The sequence below is a fragment of the Heterocephalus glaber genome, unplaced genomic scaffold (assembly GCF_053883595.1).
Source record: "Heterocephalus glaber isolate CG9 unplaced genomic scaffold, H.glaber_assembly_v1.0 deba00000937, whole genome shotgun sequence".
Taxonomy (NCBI): domain Eukaryota; kingdom Metazoa; phylum Chordata; class Mammalia; order Rodentia; family Bathyergidae; genus Heterocephalus; species Heterocephalus glaber.
Genome location: NW_028258173.1, coordinates 14310837 through 14330101, shown reverse-complemented (window position 1 = coordinate 14330101; position 19265 = coordinate 14310837). Strand labels below are relative to the sequence as shown.

The 19265-nt window shown below is 40.9% G+C and overlaps 1 protein-coding gene and 1 non-coding gene across 9 annotated transcripts in view; one reads left to right on the top strand and one right to left on the bottom strand.

Moving 5' to 3' along the window:
• Prkca (protein kinase C alpha) overlaps positions 1–18885 on the bottom strand; it is a 428575-nt gene extending 409690 nt beyond the window's left edge. For 3 of the 8 annotated variants that reach the window (XM_087208196.1, XM_087208195.1, XM_087208199.1), the window contains exons 1-2: positions 18368–18807; positions 15570–15601 (exon numbers count right to left, since the gene is read on the bottom strand). In XM_087208196.1, coding sequence (XP_087064322.1) covers positions 15570–15601; positions 18368–18540 — 205 coding nt within the window. In that variant the 5' untranslated portion in view covers positions 18541–18807. Of the gene's footprint in view, positions 1–15569; positions 15602–16993; positions 17162–18367 lie in introns of all 8 variants that reach the window. The other 5 variants (XM_021248605.2, XM_087208197.1, XM_004870264.4 and 2 more) reach the window with 4 other exon arrangements.
• Positions 11279–11376, top strand: LOC147828779 (small nucleolar RNA U13). Its single transcript, XR_015450308.1, has one exon. It is a non-coding gene; the product is annotated as a small nucleolar RNA U13 (small nucleolar RNA).
• Positions 18886–19265: the final 380 nt, after the last annotated feature.

Below are 19265 nucleotides of genomic sequence, written 5' to 3'. Positions count from 1 at the left end.
AATAACTTTAAAACCTTATTTTGATCTTATGTTGAACCTTAAAAGACCAGAATAAAAAAGAGTGGGTATAGTGGGTGAGGTTTGGACAAGTAAATGGCTGTATTACAATATGATTAGCAATTTTTTCCACCATCCCAACAGACAGACACACACCCACACACATCAATACACCTCTTATCCTCTTGGTAAAAACTAAATTTGTAGAAGTCAAATGAATATATTTAGAAAGACCTCTGACAATCTAGTTTTCCATTAAATAGTATACAATAGATGTTTCCATGTTGCATATTATGTATTGCCAAATTTAATATATGCCAATTTACGTGAACTGCTCTGGACAGATAGTGCTTGGGACACTATTTGATGAAAAATGCTCCACTGGTGTTCTTACCACATTAATCACAGACATATACAGACAGGTTGGGTTATAAAGGCATCTTTAAAATTATATGACCTGGGTCTGATCAATTGAATCTCTGGATCAAGTGGAAAATCTGCAGAAATTATAGACAGAAGTTATCATGAAGTGAACCAGGAACATGAAATCAGCAAAACTCTGACTAGGAAACACTACAGGTCCAAAACTCTAGGTTCTTTCCCAGATAAATTATAAGCAAAAGAAGGACGTATAGGAGGAAACTGTTGATTAGAAGAGATTTAAGGACATTTCCAATTATGCTTAATCTAGTGTCTAAGGATAAATATTTATGTGATAAAACTAAAAACAAACTTAAGAAAGAAATGAATTTAAAAGTCACAGTAGGGGGGACAATGGCAGGAGAGGTCAGGTATTTAGAGGGTTGCCTAAGTTCCACTACTTGGCCTGGGTAGTGGTTACAGAATGTTGTCCCTATGATCATTCACTAAACTATGCATTTGTTTTTTTGTTTTGTTTTGTTTTTGGTACCGGGGATCGAACTCGGGTTCTTGCACTTGCACAGCAGGGGGAAAAACCACTGAGCTAAATCCCTGGCCCCAAACCATGCATTTGTTTTGTGATTTATTTTACAATGAAAGGTTTAAAAATACTATTCAATTTTACTCCCCAAGGAAACCCTAAAGCTGGACTCTCTAATACGCACATAGTTATTTAACTTTAAACTTTAATGAATTAAAATTAAATAATAAAATATTCAGTTTCACATTTAAGTGCTTTGTTAAACCAGATGGTGCCAGCAGCTACCATACCACATAATACAGATTAAGGAAGATTTCCATGGTAGCACAAAATTCTGTTGCACAGAGCTAGCCAAGCAGATCCCTGAAGCTTGATGAAGTTATAGCTCATCTCTCCAAAGAGCCTAACAAATACAGGAAATCATTGGCCTTCAGTGACTTCCAATTAATCCTGCTTATAAAAAGGTTCCTTGCCAGTAAGAAACAATGTAAATTCACAGTGACAACCACTAGCAACTTCACTGACAACAAGGATGACCTCATCCCAAGTAACAATATTTCAATGCCAACCAATAGTAGGGGGGAAAGGAGTAAAGTGATTTGTCATCAAGGAACAGAAGACACTGATGCATAATTGCAAGTACCACACCCATACAACTCTAGACAAAAACTATTACCTCCAAGTCTAAGAAAAATAATTAATCGTAATGTGGGATCCAAGATACAAATCTAGAACAGAAAATTAATGGAAAAACTGGTGAAAATTCAAGTAAGGTTGGTAGTTAGGTTAATCCTATATTGATGATAATTTTCTGGTCTTAATAAATGCGCTACATTTATGTAAGATGTAAACTTTGGGAGAATCTGGGTGAGAGGTGTATGGAAGTTTTACCTTTTTTAAAAAACTATTTTGTGTCTAGTTCAAAATGAATAGTTTTGAGAGAAGAAATCTATTTCTTCTAAAGGTTTAAGAAGGAGGGTAATGTGAAAGAACTACAGTTAGAGCCAGGGATGGCTTGATCACTTCAAAATGAGATAGGGTTAAATTCATGGAAGAATTCCAAGTCCACTTTACCTGAACCATCAAAGATTTTTTTTCCAGAAAAGTGAGCTGAATTATTTGAAAAGGAAGGCCATTATTCAAGGGAGATAATAACTTCCATATAGAAGGGGCAAGGGGGAAATAAAGAAGGTGAGGTGGAAACTGTTCTTGGTACTTAAATCATATCAAAATGTTTCAAAGTTGTTCATACACATCAAAACAGCAAAGAAGATTTTCAACTACCTTCAGAACATCCTTACAACTGTCCTCAGTTTCTACCTTTAAACATGGTTTAAAGACTCTTGAAACAATAAGAAAAGTCCAAAAGTACTCCAAGGAAATTCACCAGGGGGAAGAAGGCACTATCATTTGGTGCTCTTTTTTTTTTTTTGGTACCAGGGATCGAACCTTGTGCTCGCGAGGCAGACGGCGGAACCACTGAGCTAAATCCCCAGCCTTGTGCTAATTCGTAATGCAACTTAGAAATCTAGCATATGGAAAAAATTATTCCAAAAACCATTTCCACGATTTTTTTGTTGTGCTTGAATTTAGCTAGAAAACAAATACTGAGAAAAGGTATCCCATAAACATCTATGTTTAATCTGTTATCATCAGATCTGTCCTTTCATGTATTTTATGTTTATTTTCTCTATCTGTATTTCCAAAATCAAAACCTCAACAACACTGAAACTATATGAAATAAAGGCTTAACTTTTGTATCTGACTTGTACAACTGCCAGAAATACTTTAATTGTAAGGGTGAGATTACTTGTACCACTAAAGGCAAATATAAACATTGGCTGCGGATAGTCATCTTTTGTCTTCTTTAAGGAGCTACTAAAAATATGCACATTTACAGATTAAATTTACTTGTATGTATATATAATATTTTAGGCAATAAAGTACAAATTCAACTTTGGCCTAAGAAGAACAATAGACTAAGAAACTCAGCACTGTGGCCTGTTCTCAAAGAATCACAGTGACCATTAAAATGAGATAAGAAGGGTCAAAGAGAAAACACAAAATTTCAAGAAGAGTCACTTTTCTTACCCATGAATTCTCACCCCATAAAAATCTTACACATTTGAGGGGCCAGGGATTCAGCTCAGTGGTTTCATCACCTGCTGCACAAGCTCAAGGACACGAGTTTGATACCCAGTACCAAAAAAGAAATCTTATCCATTTGTAATACAATATTTTAAATAGTCTTTATATGTCATTACCAGACTGCTAATCTATAAATTGTAAAAGCTAAACTAAAAATCCTGATTTTTAAAACTCCTAGACTTAAAAAGTGTATTTGTCCCAAAGGTGTTGTCATTTCTGAATGAAAATAAAAAGAATCCAGTACCCGTTTTGCTTATGGAGTTCCCTCATGTTCGCTGGTTGCCATTTTCACAGCACAGAGACTGCTGGGTGGGCACTTGTGCTCACTGGCAGTGGCACTTGTCACTCAGGGTTAGGACAAAGGCCCATGAGATGCCAGCAGGCAGAAGAGAGTTATGGCAGGACCACGTCACATATGGGAGGTAGGAACGGGCAACTGAGTGTGTGACTCTCTTACACAGATGGCCTTACAGAAAGTGTCCAACTCTCACACCCAATCCCACAGCGATAAACTCAAGGACCAGGGCTAAACAGTTTCCACGGTCCTTTCTTGCTCTAAAATTCAAAGAACATGGCTCTTCCTGACCCTTTCACCACAGGATTCACCATGGAGGTCAAGAAAGGTCAGTACAAGATATATATGAATTCAGATTATTAACATACATGTAAACACATGAGCATGCTTTTTATCATCTTGAATGTATCATAATTTAAGCAATCTTAAAATCCGATTTTTATAAGACAACTACCCAGATCTTTTTTAACGACCATAAGTCTTGTCCATCTAATATAAGCATATTCCACTTCATTTTTAAAAATTAAAATTTTAGAAAAATATCAGTTTTAGACTAGGGCAAAATATAAAGAATATCAAATATAATTTGACATTAAAGGTATACATGTGAAATGCACCCAAAACCAAAATTAATGATCTACTTCCTAATTTTTAGATAAAACCTGGACCTGCAATAATTCACCACTGCCTGTAATCCTAGCACTCGGGAGGCTGAGGCAGGAAGATCATCATGAATTCCAGGCTAGCCTGTGCTACATCGTAAGAACCTGTCTTAAAAAAAAAAAAAAAGAAAAGAAAAGAACAAACAATTCACCACCAACTGATAAGTCAGCTGAAAATAACATGTACAAAGCATACTATCAAAATTAATACCACAAATGCTTTATTTCTCTAGTTTACTTTAAATGAAAAAATACGATTCATAAAAGTATTAATATTATACTTCAAATTATCATATTAACTGGAAATCCAAAAAGCTCTATTGTTTTCCACAGCATTTCTTTAACTTAGTGACCCTGTCTAAAAATAAAACGTTTTTTAAAAAATGGCTCACAGTTCAGTGTAAAGGCCCTGGATTCAAAAAGAAAGGAAGGATGAAAGAAAGGGAGGGAGAAAGGGAAGAGAAGAAAGAATCATCTATCAGCCCATCTCCCTAAACTTGAGACTTGAGTTTGGACCTAAAAATAAAATAAAAGTCAGCCATACATGCATCTAAACTGTTTATAATTAATCGTTCATTTTTAAACTCATATATATGTAGTATATCCAGAGATAAAATGAAAGTTAAGACTTGTTTTTAAATCAAAACTAAATTTTCATATTAGTGAGTCGTCCAGACGGAAGACACCAATGTGAAACTAAACTGAAAAAAATCACTTCACTGATCAAACAAACTCAGTGTGTGAAAAAATTAGATTTACTAAAAAGAAAATTTCAATTATTGTTAGGCAAATGACTCACAATGATTTTATTCTGTAATCTACCTATCAAATTTTAAATCATACACACATGATTTTTGTAATTGTAACAACTGCATTAAGACACATTCATATTTAGAACATAATAAGCATATTTAAAAATATTCCTATATTGTAGTTAAAAATCAAGTTACAATATTTAAATTTTTTAAAATAACTATTATCACATTTTAAAATAATCCATTTACAGAGGATATATAGTTGCATGCATTAATGCAACAAAAAACAAAAAATAATTTAAGATTGATTTGTAGCCACTTAATTTCAAGCCAGATCTGACCAGGAAATAAGGGAGAACTTGACAAGCTTTCTTGAAGCCAGTAGAATTTTATGCCAGTTATTACAAACAACATCAAAAATTATACTTTATCATAAAACCAGAAGGAAGGAAAACAAATGGAAAGAGAGGAGTAAAAGAGGTTGGTTACCTATCTGTACAGCCTCAGGTACTAAAAAGCTACTGCAATGAAAACAGATATTCACTAAATCTGTCTGGTTCCAAATCCCGCTCTACCACTCGCTGAGTGACTCAGCGAAGGCTACTTAACTTCTCTCTGCTCCAGCATCCCTTCTGGCAGAGCGGGGACAGTAATGCTGGCTACCTATAGGGTGGTGACACACTCTAAGTACACATCAGCATAGCAGCATGTGAACTTTGATTTCTCAAATGAGAGACCAGGTGAAAACCCACCTGACATCCATTCAAACCTGGGATAGCTGTGCTTGGCAGCACCCTCCTGCTTTCCTTACAAAAGTTTCTGAGCTTAGTCCAGTAAGAAGAAAGGAGTAACTACTGATAATAAACCAAAAATTCTGACTGAAGGCAGTCTCTAGAATGTTGCTTTGGTAGATTAACTAATGAGCAACTTAGAACACCCAGCTGAACTCAGTCGGTGTGGTTCTGGGCATGGAAGACCCACCTGAGAATTGTTGCCAAAAGCATAAAAGGGGAACTGGAGGGGAAGATGGTATGCTGCTCATTTTGTTGGAGAAGCTTGCCACGGCTGGTTTTCCTGCTACAAACTCAGCTGTTCTCATCGATAGAGAAGCTCAGGTCCTGGCCATTGCTGGGGATGGCTGCTGTTTTCTTCAGGGGAGCTCCGGTCCTCAGCTTGAGCGTCGCATCGCTTCCTTGCTCCAGTGAAGGTCCCTCAGCCTGGTGGCACAGACTCTTCATCCCGCAAGTACAAACTTTCTAACTTCCACCACTGGCCTTTGGGCCTTTCCGGTGCAGATCCTCCATAGGGACTTGCATGAGACATTGCCGCGGGCTTTAGGCCTTTGGCTGGACTTGTGTGGGACCTTACTGTGGGATCCAGCCCCTCGGCTGGATTCTTTGGGTCTCTAGAGTGTGAACAGATCTCTTGCACTCCTCTGCATCTGACTTTTTTGGGTGAACATTATAAAACAATCCTATAAATTGTGTGTCCTGTATTAAATCTGTTCTCTTGCAAACCCTGACTACAACAGTTGCTGATTTTAAATGTGTTTAATTTTTCTCTCTTCCCCCTTAATGTGTATGAGGATATCCTGTATAACTGAGTGTTTCACATGTAATCATAATTTCTGTACAGTAAGGTCCTAGATTTCCAGGGTGACACTATACTCAGTATTCCCAGCTTCCTTATAACAGAGATATCTAGGGATCCATGTCAAAACAGCATACTTTCTAAATGCCAAAGATCTAAGATTTAATACAATGTATCTTTTTTTTTTGGTGGGGGGGGTCAAACTCAGGACCTTGCTTGCAAGGCAGGTGCAGTGCCTGTTGAACTAAATCCCTGGCACAATACAATGTATCTTTTACAGGGAGATACAATGATTAATCCCCATACTTATAGCATTTTGTCACATAATAAAAACAAAAGAAGAAAAAGAGGAAACAATGTATGTAGCACAAAAGAACCAAGATGAAGAAAGGCATGAAATGCCTCCAAATACATTTCTCCAATCTGTTATGGTTTAGGAATGGGCACTGGCAACATCTTAAATAGGACAGCCACTCTTCCGGGTCTATACTGCTCCCTGAAATGAGTCACTCTTATTCCTCTCTTTTCCTCATGCTATTTCCTTCCCCACTTTAAACTATCTTCCCTTATCTTCTGAATGAAGGAAAATTCTATGAATCCTCCAAAGGCCAAATTGAAAGCCATTTCCCAAAGAGCCTAAAAAATGGTTCTTTCATTTCACATGCTTCAACAACTCCTGTCTCACTCAGACCAGAATGTAATATCATGTATGCACGAGAAGTGATATTACAGTTAACCGTTTTTGTGTAGGGCTTCTGTGTGCCACACCTCGCTCCTGATGCCAGGCTGCCTGCCCCATCCCTGCAGAGTCTGGCATGCTACAGAGGGACTGGAGATCCACGGATCTGACACAACCTCCCTGTACAGGGAGGAAGCACGTAAGTGTGACTGAGTCAAACAACTCTTCATTCTTCAATTCCCTCCCCAATCAAGTTAGTGGTGTAATTTATGTGTGATCAAACACCACGGAGAACTATGAGATGTAGCAGAGGTGCAGGACTGTGATGTTTGCACTGGGGTTTGACTCCCAGCTCCACCATTCTCTATGTAACAGGGGACGTTACTAGATCTCTGTGACTCAATGCATCTCATCTGCAAAATGGGATCAACACTGCTTATCTCTTAGGAATTGGTGAACTCAAATGAAGGTCAACTGGATTAAAGAAATATGCTTACAACATAGGTGTTTATTAATGTGGTTCAAATACATGAAAATCTGTACCTCATAGACCCCGTACACTACTATGCACAAGTGAATATACAGATCACCCTAAGAATCATGGTTGGGGCTGGGGATGATAGAGCACGTGCCTAGCATGTACAAGGGTGGGAGTTCCATCCTCAGAACCACACACACAACAAAAAGGCATGGCTTCACCCACAGCAAAATGAACACAACATCTCTGTAACAAAATTTTGTTCTCAGGATTCAGCCATTAGCTAGGCTCCCCTCTGACCCTGCTCCTAATCCAAGTCTGTCAGAGCTAAACTGATTTATAACACACCTTCATGTCTCATACCTCTACCCTCATTACTTATTTCCTAACTTCTTATCAGACTTACCCCAGACAAGACAGATGGATCTAGTATTTCCCAAAATACCAAAAATAGAAATGTATAGATATTAGGAGGATGTGGCAGACACAGAAAGCGAGGGCATAAAAGATTAACTGCCCTTATGCTAATCTTACTTTGTGGACTCGCTCTTAAATAATTCCAACCTTGTGCTGACAATTAATCAAATCATTTCCCTCTCTTCCATCTTGATAGAAATCTATTTCCAGAAACCATTTTCCTCTTTGTATAATTTAACAGAAGTTTTTAATTTGGATTTAGCAATTTCCACTGGATTTGCCTATTAATACTGAGCCCACACTGAAATGCTCATGGCTTCAGTTAAAAGTCTAATATCAGCTGGGTGCAGTGGCACACACCTGTAATGCCAGCTACCTAGGAGGGTGAGGCAGAAGGATTACAAACTCAAGGCCACCCTGGGCAACTCAGTGAGACCCTGTCCCCAAGGAAAAAATGTTAAAAAGAACGGGGGACTTAGCCTAGTTCAAGGTTCGGGGTTCGATCCCCAGTACCAGGGGGTGGGAGGAAAAGGTCTAATATGAGGTTTCACAGTTTCGTGGAAAACAAGACCCAAAATAAAAAGCTTGCCGTGGAAATTCTGAGAGACAGATGAGGACCGTGGAGCCTGGAGCCTCGATAATTCTACATCACCAAGAAATGTCTCAGTGTTTCCCTCAATGGCATCATTCTTTCCTCTCCTAGTATAAATCCAGGCTTCATAAGTAACCAAAAACAAAAGCAGAAAAATTTCCACTTGCCTCTGAAGAATGTTTTCTGCAAAACTGTTACAGTCTGAACCCGCACCACACCCCACCAGCCTGGCAAAGTTCTCAACGCTCCCACTTCTACAATGAACATAATACTCCACACCTTGTGTGGTGTTTGGGGAATGAAAGTAAGTAAAATGGGAAAGCTCCTAAATGTGTAACATTTAATTAATGCTCGTCTGTCTTTCCTTTCAACTGAATAAAGCATATGAAGCAACCGTCATTCAGTTACAACCATTCTGCTGCAGCACTGCTGCCACTATTCTCATCCCTTCTTTCTCACATCGAGGCACAAAACCCTCAGGTACAAAAAGTTTAAAAATAACAGACTCAGTGAAGTTGAGCTACTACTCCCTCTGGAGCCCGGCGATTTGGTATTAGCTATTAGCAATCTCAGAGTCAAATAGAACATTTACATGACTATAGCAAACGTGTACTAGAAATTGCCTTAATTTTGCACCCTGTGCCAAAGATACTTCCTCCTCCCTCTCGGTATGGCCCATAATATGCTGTTCTTTTATTTGTGGAAATAAGATTCATTCTTTATGCCTGCTCATTTTTCTAAAGATAGAAAGCCACATAAGTGGTTTATTTCTAGTTTATTAGGTTTAGCATTATACAGAATTAGTATAGATACAAATTAGAATTTTCTGCTCTCTTTTGCCCAATTGCAGAAAGCACTTCTTAAATCATCTAAAGATCTATGCTAGTTGACCTAACCTCGGATTATAAACTATCTCTTAAAAAAGAAAAATAGTGCTCAGGCAGAAGTCACTAAAATTTTTCTGGTTATGGATTCATATCGTATCTGTCCTAATATTTATATAATCACACACCCAACAAATATTTACATAGTGTCTAGTGAGTGCCAGGCACTGGACTAAACACTAGAGACAGAGAACTAAGAATCAGTTCTCACCCTTGAGGCCTGTAGATGAAACACAGAGTGGGTCCTAGGAAAAGGAGAGCATCTGGATGGGCAGAAGCTTCGGAAAGACCTGACCAAACTGCAGACTAAGAGTCACAGGTGAAACCGGTAACATCCACCAAAAGGAGTTGAGAAAAGAATTCAAGAAAGAAAACACCCCTGGGAAACTGTGACTTATTCACAAAGACCAGATGACAGGAAAAAGGAAAGAAATAAGTCTGAGATGAGTCTAAAGAAGCAGCACAGGAAGCTTTAGGGGCCTCCACATATCCCACTAAGGCCTTGGATTTCATTCAGATATAACAGTTCTGAAATGAATGCTCTTCTGAAAATAGAATAGCCTGACTCTGTCTGAAGGAAAATAAATACACAAGTTAAAAGCTAATGTGTGTGGGGCCGGGGATTTAGCTCAGTGGTTTTGCCACCTGCTGCGCAAGCACAAGGACCCAAGTTCGATCCCTGGTACCAAAAAAAAAAAAAAAAAAAAGCTAATGTGTATAAAAATATCAATATCAGCAAGGCGTGGTGGTGCATACCTATAACCCCAGGACTCTGGGAGGCTGAGGGAGGAAGATTGACAAGTTTAAGCCCCGCCTGGGCGGCTGACTCAGCAAGACCTTGTCTCAAAATAAAACATTCAAAAAATTTTTAAAGGCTGGGATAATAGCTCAGGGCTAAGGCCTCAGGTTAGGTCCCCAGCCCCCCCACCCCCCAAAAAACCAATAAAACATTAAATCTCAATGATATTATCCAAGGAAGTGAAATTAGGATACCATGTCACATAAAATTAAAGAAAAGGCAATCTAAACATCACAGTCATCTGGAAAAGAAAACATTCGATTCCCACTGCCTATGAGGATGAATAACCACTCCATACGCTACAGAACCAGCTCTTGCCAGGGGAGGAGGTATGCCTGAATAAAGTAATTAACAAAGCACTTTCATCTCCTGTTATTTTTTTTTTTCTGGTACCGGGAATCGAACTTGGGTCTTTGCGCTTGCATAGCAGGTGGCAAAACCACTGAGCTAAATCCCCGGCCCTTCATCTCCTGTTAAAAAGCAGCGATTCAGACAGCCATTAATCAGAAATCATTTTAGCATGAGTACACAGCACCAAATGGAATAGTAGGCGTTAGTTCTAGCCAAGCATCCCTACTTCTAACGACTAATACACTTTTTTTTGTTTGTTTTTTGTTTTTTGTTTTTGTTTTGGTACCGGGGATCAAACTCGGGTCCTTGTGCTTGCGCAGCAGGCAGCGAAACCACTGAGCTAAATCCCCGGCCCCAACTAATACACTTTTATGGGGGTGGGGTTGAGGAAGAAAGCAATTGTAACTGCCCACTTTTCTCTGAATTTTAGGCAATGTCACCAATTTGAACTTTGAGAATGACACAATGCTATCACCTGACATTGGTGCAAAGCCCCCAGAGTATCAAGTTGTAGTAGCTCTTCCACATAGTTCCTCTTTTCAGAACAGCTGTCAACCCTGAGAGCTCATCTACAGTTAATATAGCTTCTAATTTGGGGGTTGGTAACCATTTAGAAATGGAACGCCAAGATGTGAACACCTGCTTTGAAGATAAAGGATAGAAAATCCTAGCACCACCCTTAAAAACCAGTGGGCAGCTGGAAATCACTGAGAGTTGAGAAGGTGGTTAGATCTTTTTGTAAATCATAACCATGATGCCTAGGTTTCTGTACCACTGTGTGAGATTTGCCTCCCTCAAACCTTGTTAAAACACATCATGCATCTAACATGGAAAAAAGAAACATCCAGGGGATGGGAAAGGGAAGGACAAATACTCTGTTCAAGTTGGCCAACTTCACCATTTTGCCCAACTTGGACCCCTGCCTCTTCTATCTTCTGGCACCTAGTGTCAGGTGAGCCAATGGGAACATCCACTCTAAAACAGGTCGTCAAAATAAAATGCTATCAACATGTTATTTTCCAGCCATTTTACTGAAAACTGCAGAGTTTCCACTAGAGTTGCAGGTAAAGGACACTATGTGGTGTGTTCTTAGCAAGAAAAATGACTGAAGATTCAAAGCTGCCTTGCAATGGCATTACTGAAAGCACAGAAACTCATTCCCTGCAGACCTCTCCGAATCCAGTGCTGACCATTCAGACCCAGAGCTCCAGTGGATCATGGTTATTGGCAGGGCCTCTGATGTTCTTTGGGGTATCTAAATCAAAAAGTCCAAGAGAGTAGTTCATTTTAATTTGTGATATTAAACAAAAGAGCAAGAAAAAAACCAGAATATGTGGAAGTTAGGCAGATGTAACAAACTGTGTGGGTAATTGCTGGGCAGGTCACGTTTTCAAGGCTGTTTGTACCACTGTAATTAGAGAACTGCATGGGTGTTGCTAACTCTAAAGAGGAAAAGAATCGAGCTGGCTCATTCCCTTTTCCAGTACTGAAAGTAGCAGATAACTGTTTCAGCTCCACTGCCCCAGAGGACAAGGCCATGCGAGCAGGAGGGTGGACCACTCTGTGATGTGCTGGAAGCAGCCTACGGAGGACAGAAACTCCTGTCTGGAAATAGATCTCTCAAACAAAACTCAACTTCATCAATGCCAAGCCCACTCAGAGGGCAAGGACTGGTCCTCCGCTGGTGTCAGGGAAATGAAATGAGCAGAGAGGATATCAAGGAAAAATCAGGCAAAAGTCAAAAAGCAAATCCAAGTTGTGTAACAGGGACTATTTCAGAGCTTCAAGGGGGACATGCTGGACCTTAAGGACCTTAGGAAAAATAAGTATCTTGTGACTTCTGGATCTACCATATACTCCCACACCCCCGCATTTAAGGCTCTTGGTTTCATCATTTCAGGAAGCAAATTCTCACAAAACGATCCTCCTGTGTTTCCTGCCCTGGTAAGATCCATTGTCAGGAGAGGACAATTGTACAAGAATACAGGGCAAGTGGAAATACCCCAGTAAACATCTCTCCAGAAAAGTTTCTTGCTTCCATTTATGCTGCCTCTGGGGGAAGGGAAATAATCTTAGTGCTTCAAATGCCTGTAAAATATAATGTTTTCTTAATGGCACAGTTTACAAAGACAGTTTTAAGGGCTAAACTTTATTAGTCTTCCAATTCTTATCATTTGCTTAATAAAGTGACAAAGGTTTTAGACCAACACAAATGTGTGACTCTCATTTGAAGCATATGCATCTCTCTTTTACCAAGAAAAAGAAAAGGTATGCCTTCCCAGGTGCTTTATCTGCTGACTAAAGCATTTTAGTCACTATAAAACACTGTCTCATCCAGCAAGAAAATTCTGCTGTACCAGAAATACAAAAGTGTCAGATACCAGCCACCATTTCCAGAGATGTTCTGCCAAAAGTATTGGTGGGAATGAGTTATATTCTCCTCAATAAGACTAACACTATCAAACCAAAAGGCAGAACAAGGTTAGAGAACATTGAGAAAAGTTAAATTTTGTAAAATGGTCAGATGTTAAAAAGAAAGATTAATTTTGAAGAGACAGCTAAAATAGGAAACACTGGGTAACTATATTAGTGGGGTTTAAAACATTGTCCTGAGATTATTTATCTTTAAATTACAAAAATAATAAAATATAGTGGATTAGCATATGCCCACTAGACGTGAAATACAAATGAGACATACTAGGCAAACTTGATCCATGAAAAGGTTTCTGTGAATTTAAATCCATAAATTCAGTAGGAGAATTTATTATTTAAAGAAACCTGAGGTTAAATTTTTCACCAAAGCAAAGAACTGTGTATAAAACATATAATTGTTTCTCTACTTCGTCTGGTTTATAAATCCTGAATTACAAATATGAGGTAAAGTAAGGCATTTTACAGAATAAACACAAATGGCTAAAGCATGCTTGAAAAAATGTTCAACCTTACCAATAATCCAGGAGATGGAAATTGAAAAGAGGCCTTTTCCACCTATAAGGTTGGCAAAAACGTAAAAGATTTATCCAATATCTTCACTAAGAAGAGTGAAAGGGACAGGTATTGGCTTACATTAACACTGACAATGTAAATCACAAGCCTTTTGGAGAGCAACTCTGCAATATTGATTAATATTTAAAATGTACTCCCACACATTTCTAGGTATCTAGTATAGAAATATCTGTACCAAGGACATGCTCCAGAGTGGTATTTGTACTAGTAAACATTTAGCAGGGATTAAAAATTCATACAACGCTCAGTGAAAAAGGCAAGTTGCAGAATGACAAAATGTTGATCTCTTGTTGAGAACTAAGTAGGTCTGCATGAGTGAATGGACAGATGTCTTAAACAGTAGTTATTCTGGGCAGGTGGGAAGAGAGGAGGGTATGCGATTTCACTTTTTATTTTATACAATTTCAAATTTTTATGAGTATCATTTTTTAAATTTAGTTAAAAGGGAGTTATGTTGATGTGAGACTACTAATCTGCCAACCCACTAAAAGGTCAGTAGAAGCTCTCTGGAGGAAACCACCCTGATACCCTAATAATACAGCCACTAGGAATTCACCAACAAAACCTGCTCAGATGAGCAAGTCTAAGAGGGACCAACCCTACTCTGAATTTTTTTTTTTTTTTTGGTGATACAGTTTTAAAATAACATGCTCACTTTTTCTCGGACAAGTAATATTTGAGGAAATTCAATAAATATTTTTCTTACCAGTTGCCACTGGTCCCCACCCAAACCAAAAGTATTATCAAAATAAAACTTTACATCTTTAAACTTTCTAAAATTGTGTTCCAGCCTAGACCCAAATCTCACCTATAAAGTTGAGGCCCACAACTTTAAAATACAGAAGGGGCTATATCTTCCTTTCATCTTTTATATAGACTGATGTAACATACCTTTCTTTTCTTTTCAAAAAGAATATATCTTGATTTCCAAATATAACTCTCAAAATGATTAAGTAGGGTTTTTAAGCACATCTTGGAAGTAAGAAAGGTAGAGTATTAATGATCATGATATCATAAAATGCCCCCCATTGACTATGTATACTGTCTTAGAAACAAGTTCACAAATGTGAAGAAGTTTTTAAAAGGTAAACAACTTACCAGCAAAATTTCAAAGTTGTAAAAAGTACACACAGTGCCTCTCTCCTTCTCCCTAATCCACTAAATATTAAACAGTGTTAGGATAATATTTTCCAGGCTAGAGTATACTTTCCACTTGCCCTCATAATAAGCCTCTGCCCAGATGGGAAATGTAAACAGAACTAAATAAACATAATACAGATGACGAGGAAGAGCGCAGAAAGCTAATGAACTTGTGATGCCTTCACAAGCTATAAAGTGTTTTTTGAATAACCTGAAGAGTATAAAAAGTTAAGATGTTCAATGTATATAAATCCAACTGCAGGTCAGATAGAGAAACTAACAGATAGTATACTGTAGTCCATGTTGGCAGATAGTGAAGCTGAAAGAAAAGAGCACCACATAGTCACACTACGGCAATCAGCCACTCTCAATCATTGACCTAACTGCAGAACACGCCGACTTTATTCTGGATGACCGCTGGTAATCTAAACAAAACCTTACCAGAATGATGTATGGCCTAAAATTAGTTGCAATGAATCCACTCAATACATAGGTAAGAGAGAGGAGGAACAAAAACAAAAAGGAAGAACAAGAAAGAAATGCCACATGAATACAAAGTGATTCCATTTTTTTCTTAACACCCACCCACATAACACAAAGACAGCAGTTTCTGACAAGAATGTTCTCAGCAAAAAATAAAAATTACAGCAAAGGGTTTTTTTCCCCAGTGAGAAAAAGGCAGCTCCACGTGCAAATTACTAGGCAATATCGTACAATTTTTTTTATAGGCCCAAATTTCCAGCCCTCATTTCAAAAATATCATGTAACTAATATATCTTTTGGATCACAAATAAGCGATGAGTGAAAATACTGTTCCTGTCTGGAATGTTCATTTCATGATGTACTTGACAATGAAATCCACTGAGGCAGCTTACCTTGGCACTGGAAGCCTTGTTTCCCAAACCCCCTGAAAAACAGAAACAAGAACAAAAATCTCAGCACATGTGTTGGACACTACATTGCAAGTAAGTTGCATGACCAAGTACTCTAGAGAATTAAAAGGCTTGTACATGAATTACAGTGATTTGACAGGAAAAACATATCTAATTATCTCGGCTGATTACTGGGCAAGTTCAACTTTCAAAAAAAAGCTATCTTTCCTATTAAGGATCACTGAATTACTTCAACATATCAAACTTCTTTCCAGTTTTGACACTCTGTTATTGATAGTTGAATTTCAAAACAAGAACATAACTGTACATTCAAAGTTGTTGGCTACAACAGTCAAGTGACAAAAAAAGGGTTTATGATATTTTAATGACTTAATTTTGTTTCTAAAGATCAACTGAAAATTTTTTTCTCCCTCAAGACAACTAAAAGGTGGCTTTTGCATTTGTTCAAAATATTATGTGTATACAAGTGCCAAACAGCACCACTCTTAACATTTAATTTTGGCTTGAGGAACCAGATTTTATAAAATATGATTTCTGTTGTTTGCATTTGAGATTATCATGATCTAATTTTTATTGAGAACCAATAGCAGTCAATGCTTATAGAGGTTATTTTGTTCTTATAAATGACTTTAAGGAATTTACTCTGTAAGCAGAGAATCCTGACATGGATATTCGATTGTAAATACGTATTAGAATGAACTGCATTCATTTTTTTCTCAGAAGGCTGTCATAATCTCATTCTTTACACAGCATTTTAAGTGTACAAGGCACTTCACACACTGTCACACTTAGTCAATCCCCCAAACACCACACCTAAATCCAAACACTTAGCTTTAAAATATCAGTGAGTATTGAAATACAACTTATAAATCAAGGAATCATAGAAGCAATAATGAAACTGGAAAATTAAGCCCACTGCAAAACAATCAGAGGCTTTCCTGGAAACAGTTCCAAGTTAGATTAAGCAGAGAAGTACTGCAGGGATTATTCTGGGAGGGGGGGAAAAGAGGTCTTCATTTTCCACCTCACAGTACACCAGATGACAGGCATGCCTCAACAGTTTCCCCAGGCTGATCATTCAGGGCACTGATAGTGAAGAGATAGTAGCCCAGGTAAAACTGCATGTCCCTTTTCTAACTTATCTACTTTCTGTGAAAGTAATTAGCAGTCTATCCCCTCTGAACAGAATCTCACAGCTCAAGACTTCCCCTTATCCGAATCCAATATCCTCTCTTTTCCTTGATGTGCCCGAAACTCATTTTAAATAGCCTTATCTCCTTTTACCCATTCGTCTCAGCACAATTCCTGCAAATGCTGACTACCTGATGGAAATCATTCATAGAGTTGCCTGTGCTTTTCATAAATGTGCTTTCGAACGATTTCTAAAGAAAGGGAAAATGAAGCACCTTATTAGCTTGACATTCATGGGACTTTCCCTCTGAGATGCTTTTCCCCAGATAGGATGGACTCAGACTGCACCATCCAGCCTGTGTTCACAAGGGTGGCTGGAGCATGGACGTTCTGTGGCACTGGCACCTTGTGCAGCTCCCAGGGTAGGACAGGAGGAGAACTTCCTACCCCCACAAACAAGAGGTACAAGGGTCAGGGTGTCCTAGGAGAATATAAAAACTACTGCTACCCAAACCAGAGGACAACAAGTTCCCTTAGTTCTAGCTTTCTGAACTTTCTTTTGGGGGGGGGGGGCGTTGCTGATTTTTAAAAGTCAGATGAAAACTATAATTCTCTCACCAGGAAAACAAAACATGTAAACGAACACAACTTCACCTAGCTTTACAGGTCCAGAGAGCCCTGAAGCCCTTCCATTTATTAATCCCCCACAAGGCCCCACACTCCTCAAGTTAACAATGCTTACATGTTTTGGAATTTACCTGAACTCTGGCACCCTTAGTCATTACAGTATTTTTTTTTTTAAACAAGTTCTCTGTCCTCATCAACAGGGTTACGGGTCTAATCTCGTGTTGACAGGGTCTATTTTAAAAGACTCCCTCTGCCCTTCTGCCATTTGTCTGCTCTATTTTTCCCTCCCTCCCCCACTGGAAGCTTTCAACAGTTTGCTGCTCCTCTCTCTCTCTCTCTCTCTCTCTCTCTCTCTCTCTCTCTCTCTCTCTCTGTCTCTCTCCTCACGCAGAAAAGTCAAAGTCTCCGTGCCCAGTAGACACAGCTTACAGTAGGCAGAGACCCAAGGTTCTAGCGGAGTCACAGCCCAATGGGAGGCACAAACACACTCCCGGAACGCGCCCAGCCCGGCTCGCCAGCAACTTGGACAGCGCGCAGCGCAGCGGCCGCCGCTCCCCAGTTACTCCAGGGCGTGTTTCTATGGGAAACTCAGCCCTCGCGAGTCTCCTCTTTCTTTCCCCTCTCCTCACTCCCTGGCAAACGGCTGCTGGGCTGTCGTCTACTGGAAGGCGGGTGCGTCTGGGCAGAAGGGGGACCCTGGCTGCGGGGAGACCCGTCTCCACCGCGCGGAGTCCGCCTCCCGCCCGCGGCAGGGGGCGTGTGGCGGGGTGGCGACTTCCCCGCGAGTCCCACCGCGTGTGTGCCAGTGGCCGGGACGGCCGGGCGAGCGCGTGTCACTCCGGGAGAGTTCGGACTCCTGTGGGCTCTCCAAGTTCTCCGAGTGAGTCAGCCCTGGGGTGGACGCGCCCGGACCTAGGGGGCCGAGGACGGAACCTCGGACAGGGGGAAGACTGGTCCCCAGCCTGGAGCGCGCGCGAGGGGTCCGGGGTGCCCATCCGTGCCCCCGGCCCGCGCGCACCTACCAGATGAAGTCGGTGCAGTGGCTGCAGAAGGTGGGCTGCTTGAAGAAGCGGGCGATGAATTTGTGGTCCTTCACCTCGTGCACGTTCTTCTGTCTCAGCGCCCCTTTGCGGGCGAAGCGGTTGGCCACGTCCTGAGACGCTGTGGAGTCGTTGGCCGGGAAAACGTCAGCCATGGTCCCCCCAGCCACCTCTCGCCTCCGCCGGGGAGCAGCAGCCCGGGAGGGCGGGGGCGGGCGGGGGAGGGGCGGCGGGACCGCAGGCAGGTGGCCGAGGTCTCGGAGAGCAGGCGCGAAAGCGGCACTGGCCCGGGAGCGTCGGGTCGGCGCGGCGCGGAGCAAAGCCGGAGCCGCTCTCTCGCTTGCTGGCCCCACGCTCACTGACAGCTCGGCGCCTGGCGCTCGCGCTTCCTACTTGCGGTGGCGGAGGCGGCCCGGAGCGGCGCCGCCCACTGCGCATGCCCGGTGTGCGAGGGCGCGCGGGCAGGGGTGGTGGCGCGCGGAGCCAGCGGGGGCGCGCGAGGCCGGCGGGAGCGCGGCGCTGCCCTGGTGGAGTCCGCGCCCGGACTTCCAACGAGGAGTCGCACACTGGGAGGAATCTGCGGACTCGGAGTTTGGGAGCCCGGAGGAATCCCAGAGGGGCGGGTCCCGACTCCTCCGCTGCCTTTTTTTTCCCCTCCCTTTCCTCCGCGCGGCTCTCCTTTCTCTTTATTCTCCTCCTCTTCTTCCGCTCGCCTCTCCCGGCCTCCTTCTTTCCCTCCTTTTCTCCTCCCACTCCGACTCTTTCCTGCTCTTCTTTCGCCTCGTTCCTCTCTCCTTTGTGGGGTCAAAATTCCGCGCCCCCTGCTTGCCCCAGAGGAGCCCGCGTCCTGGACCGGGGCTGTGGGTCCGACACTCCGGAT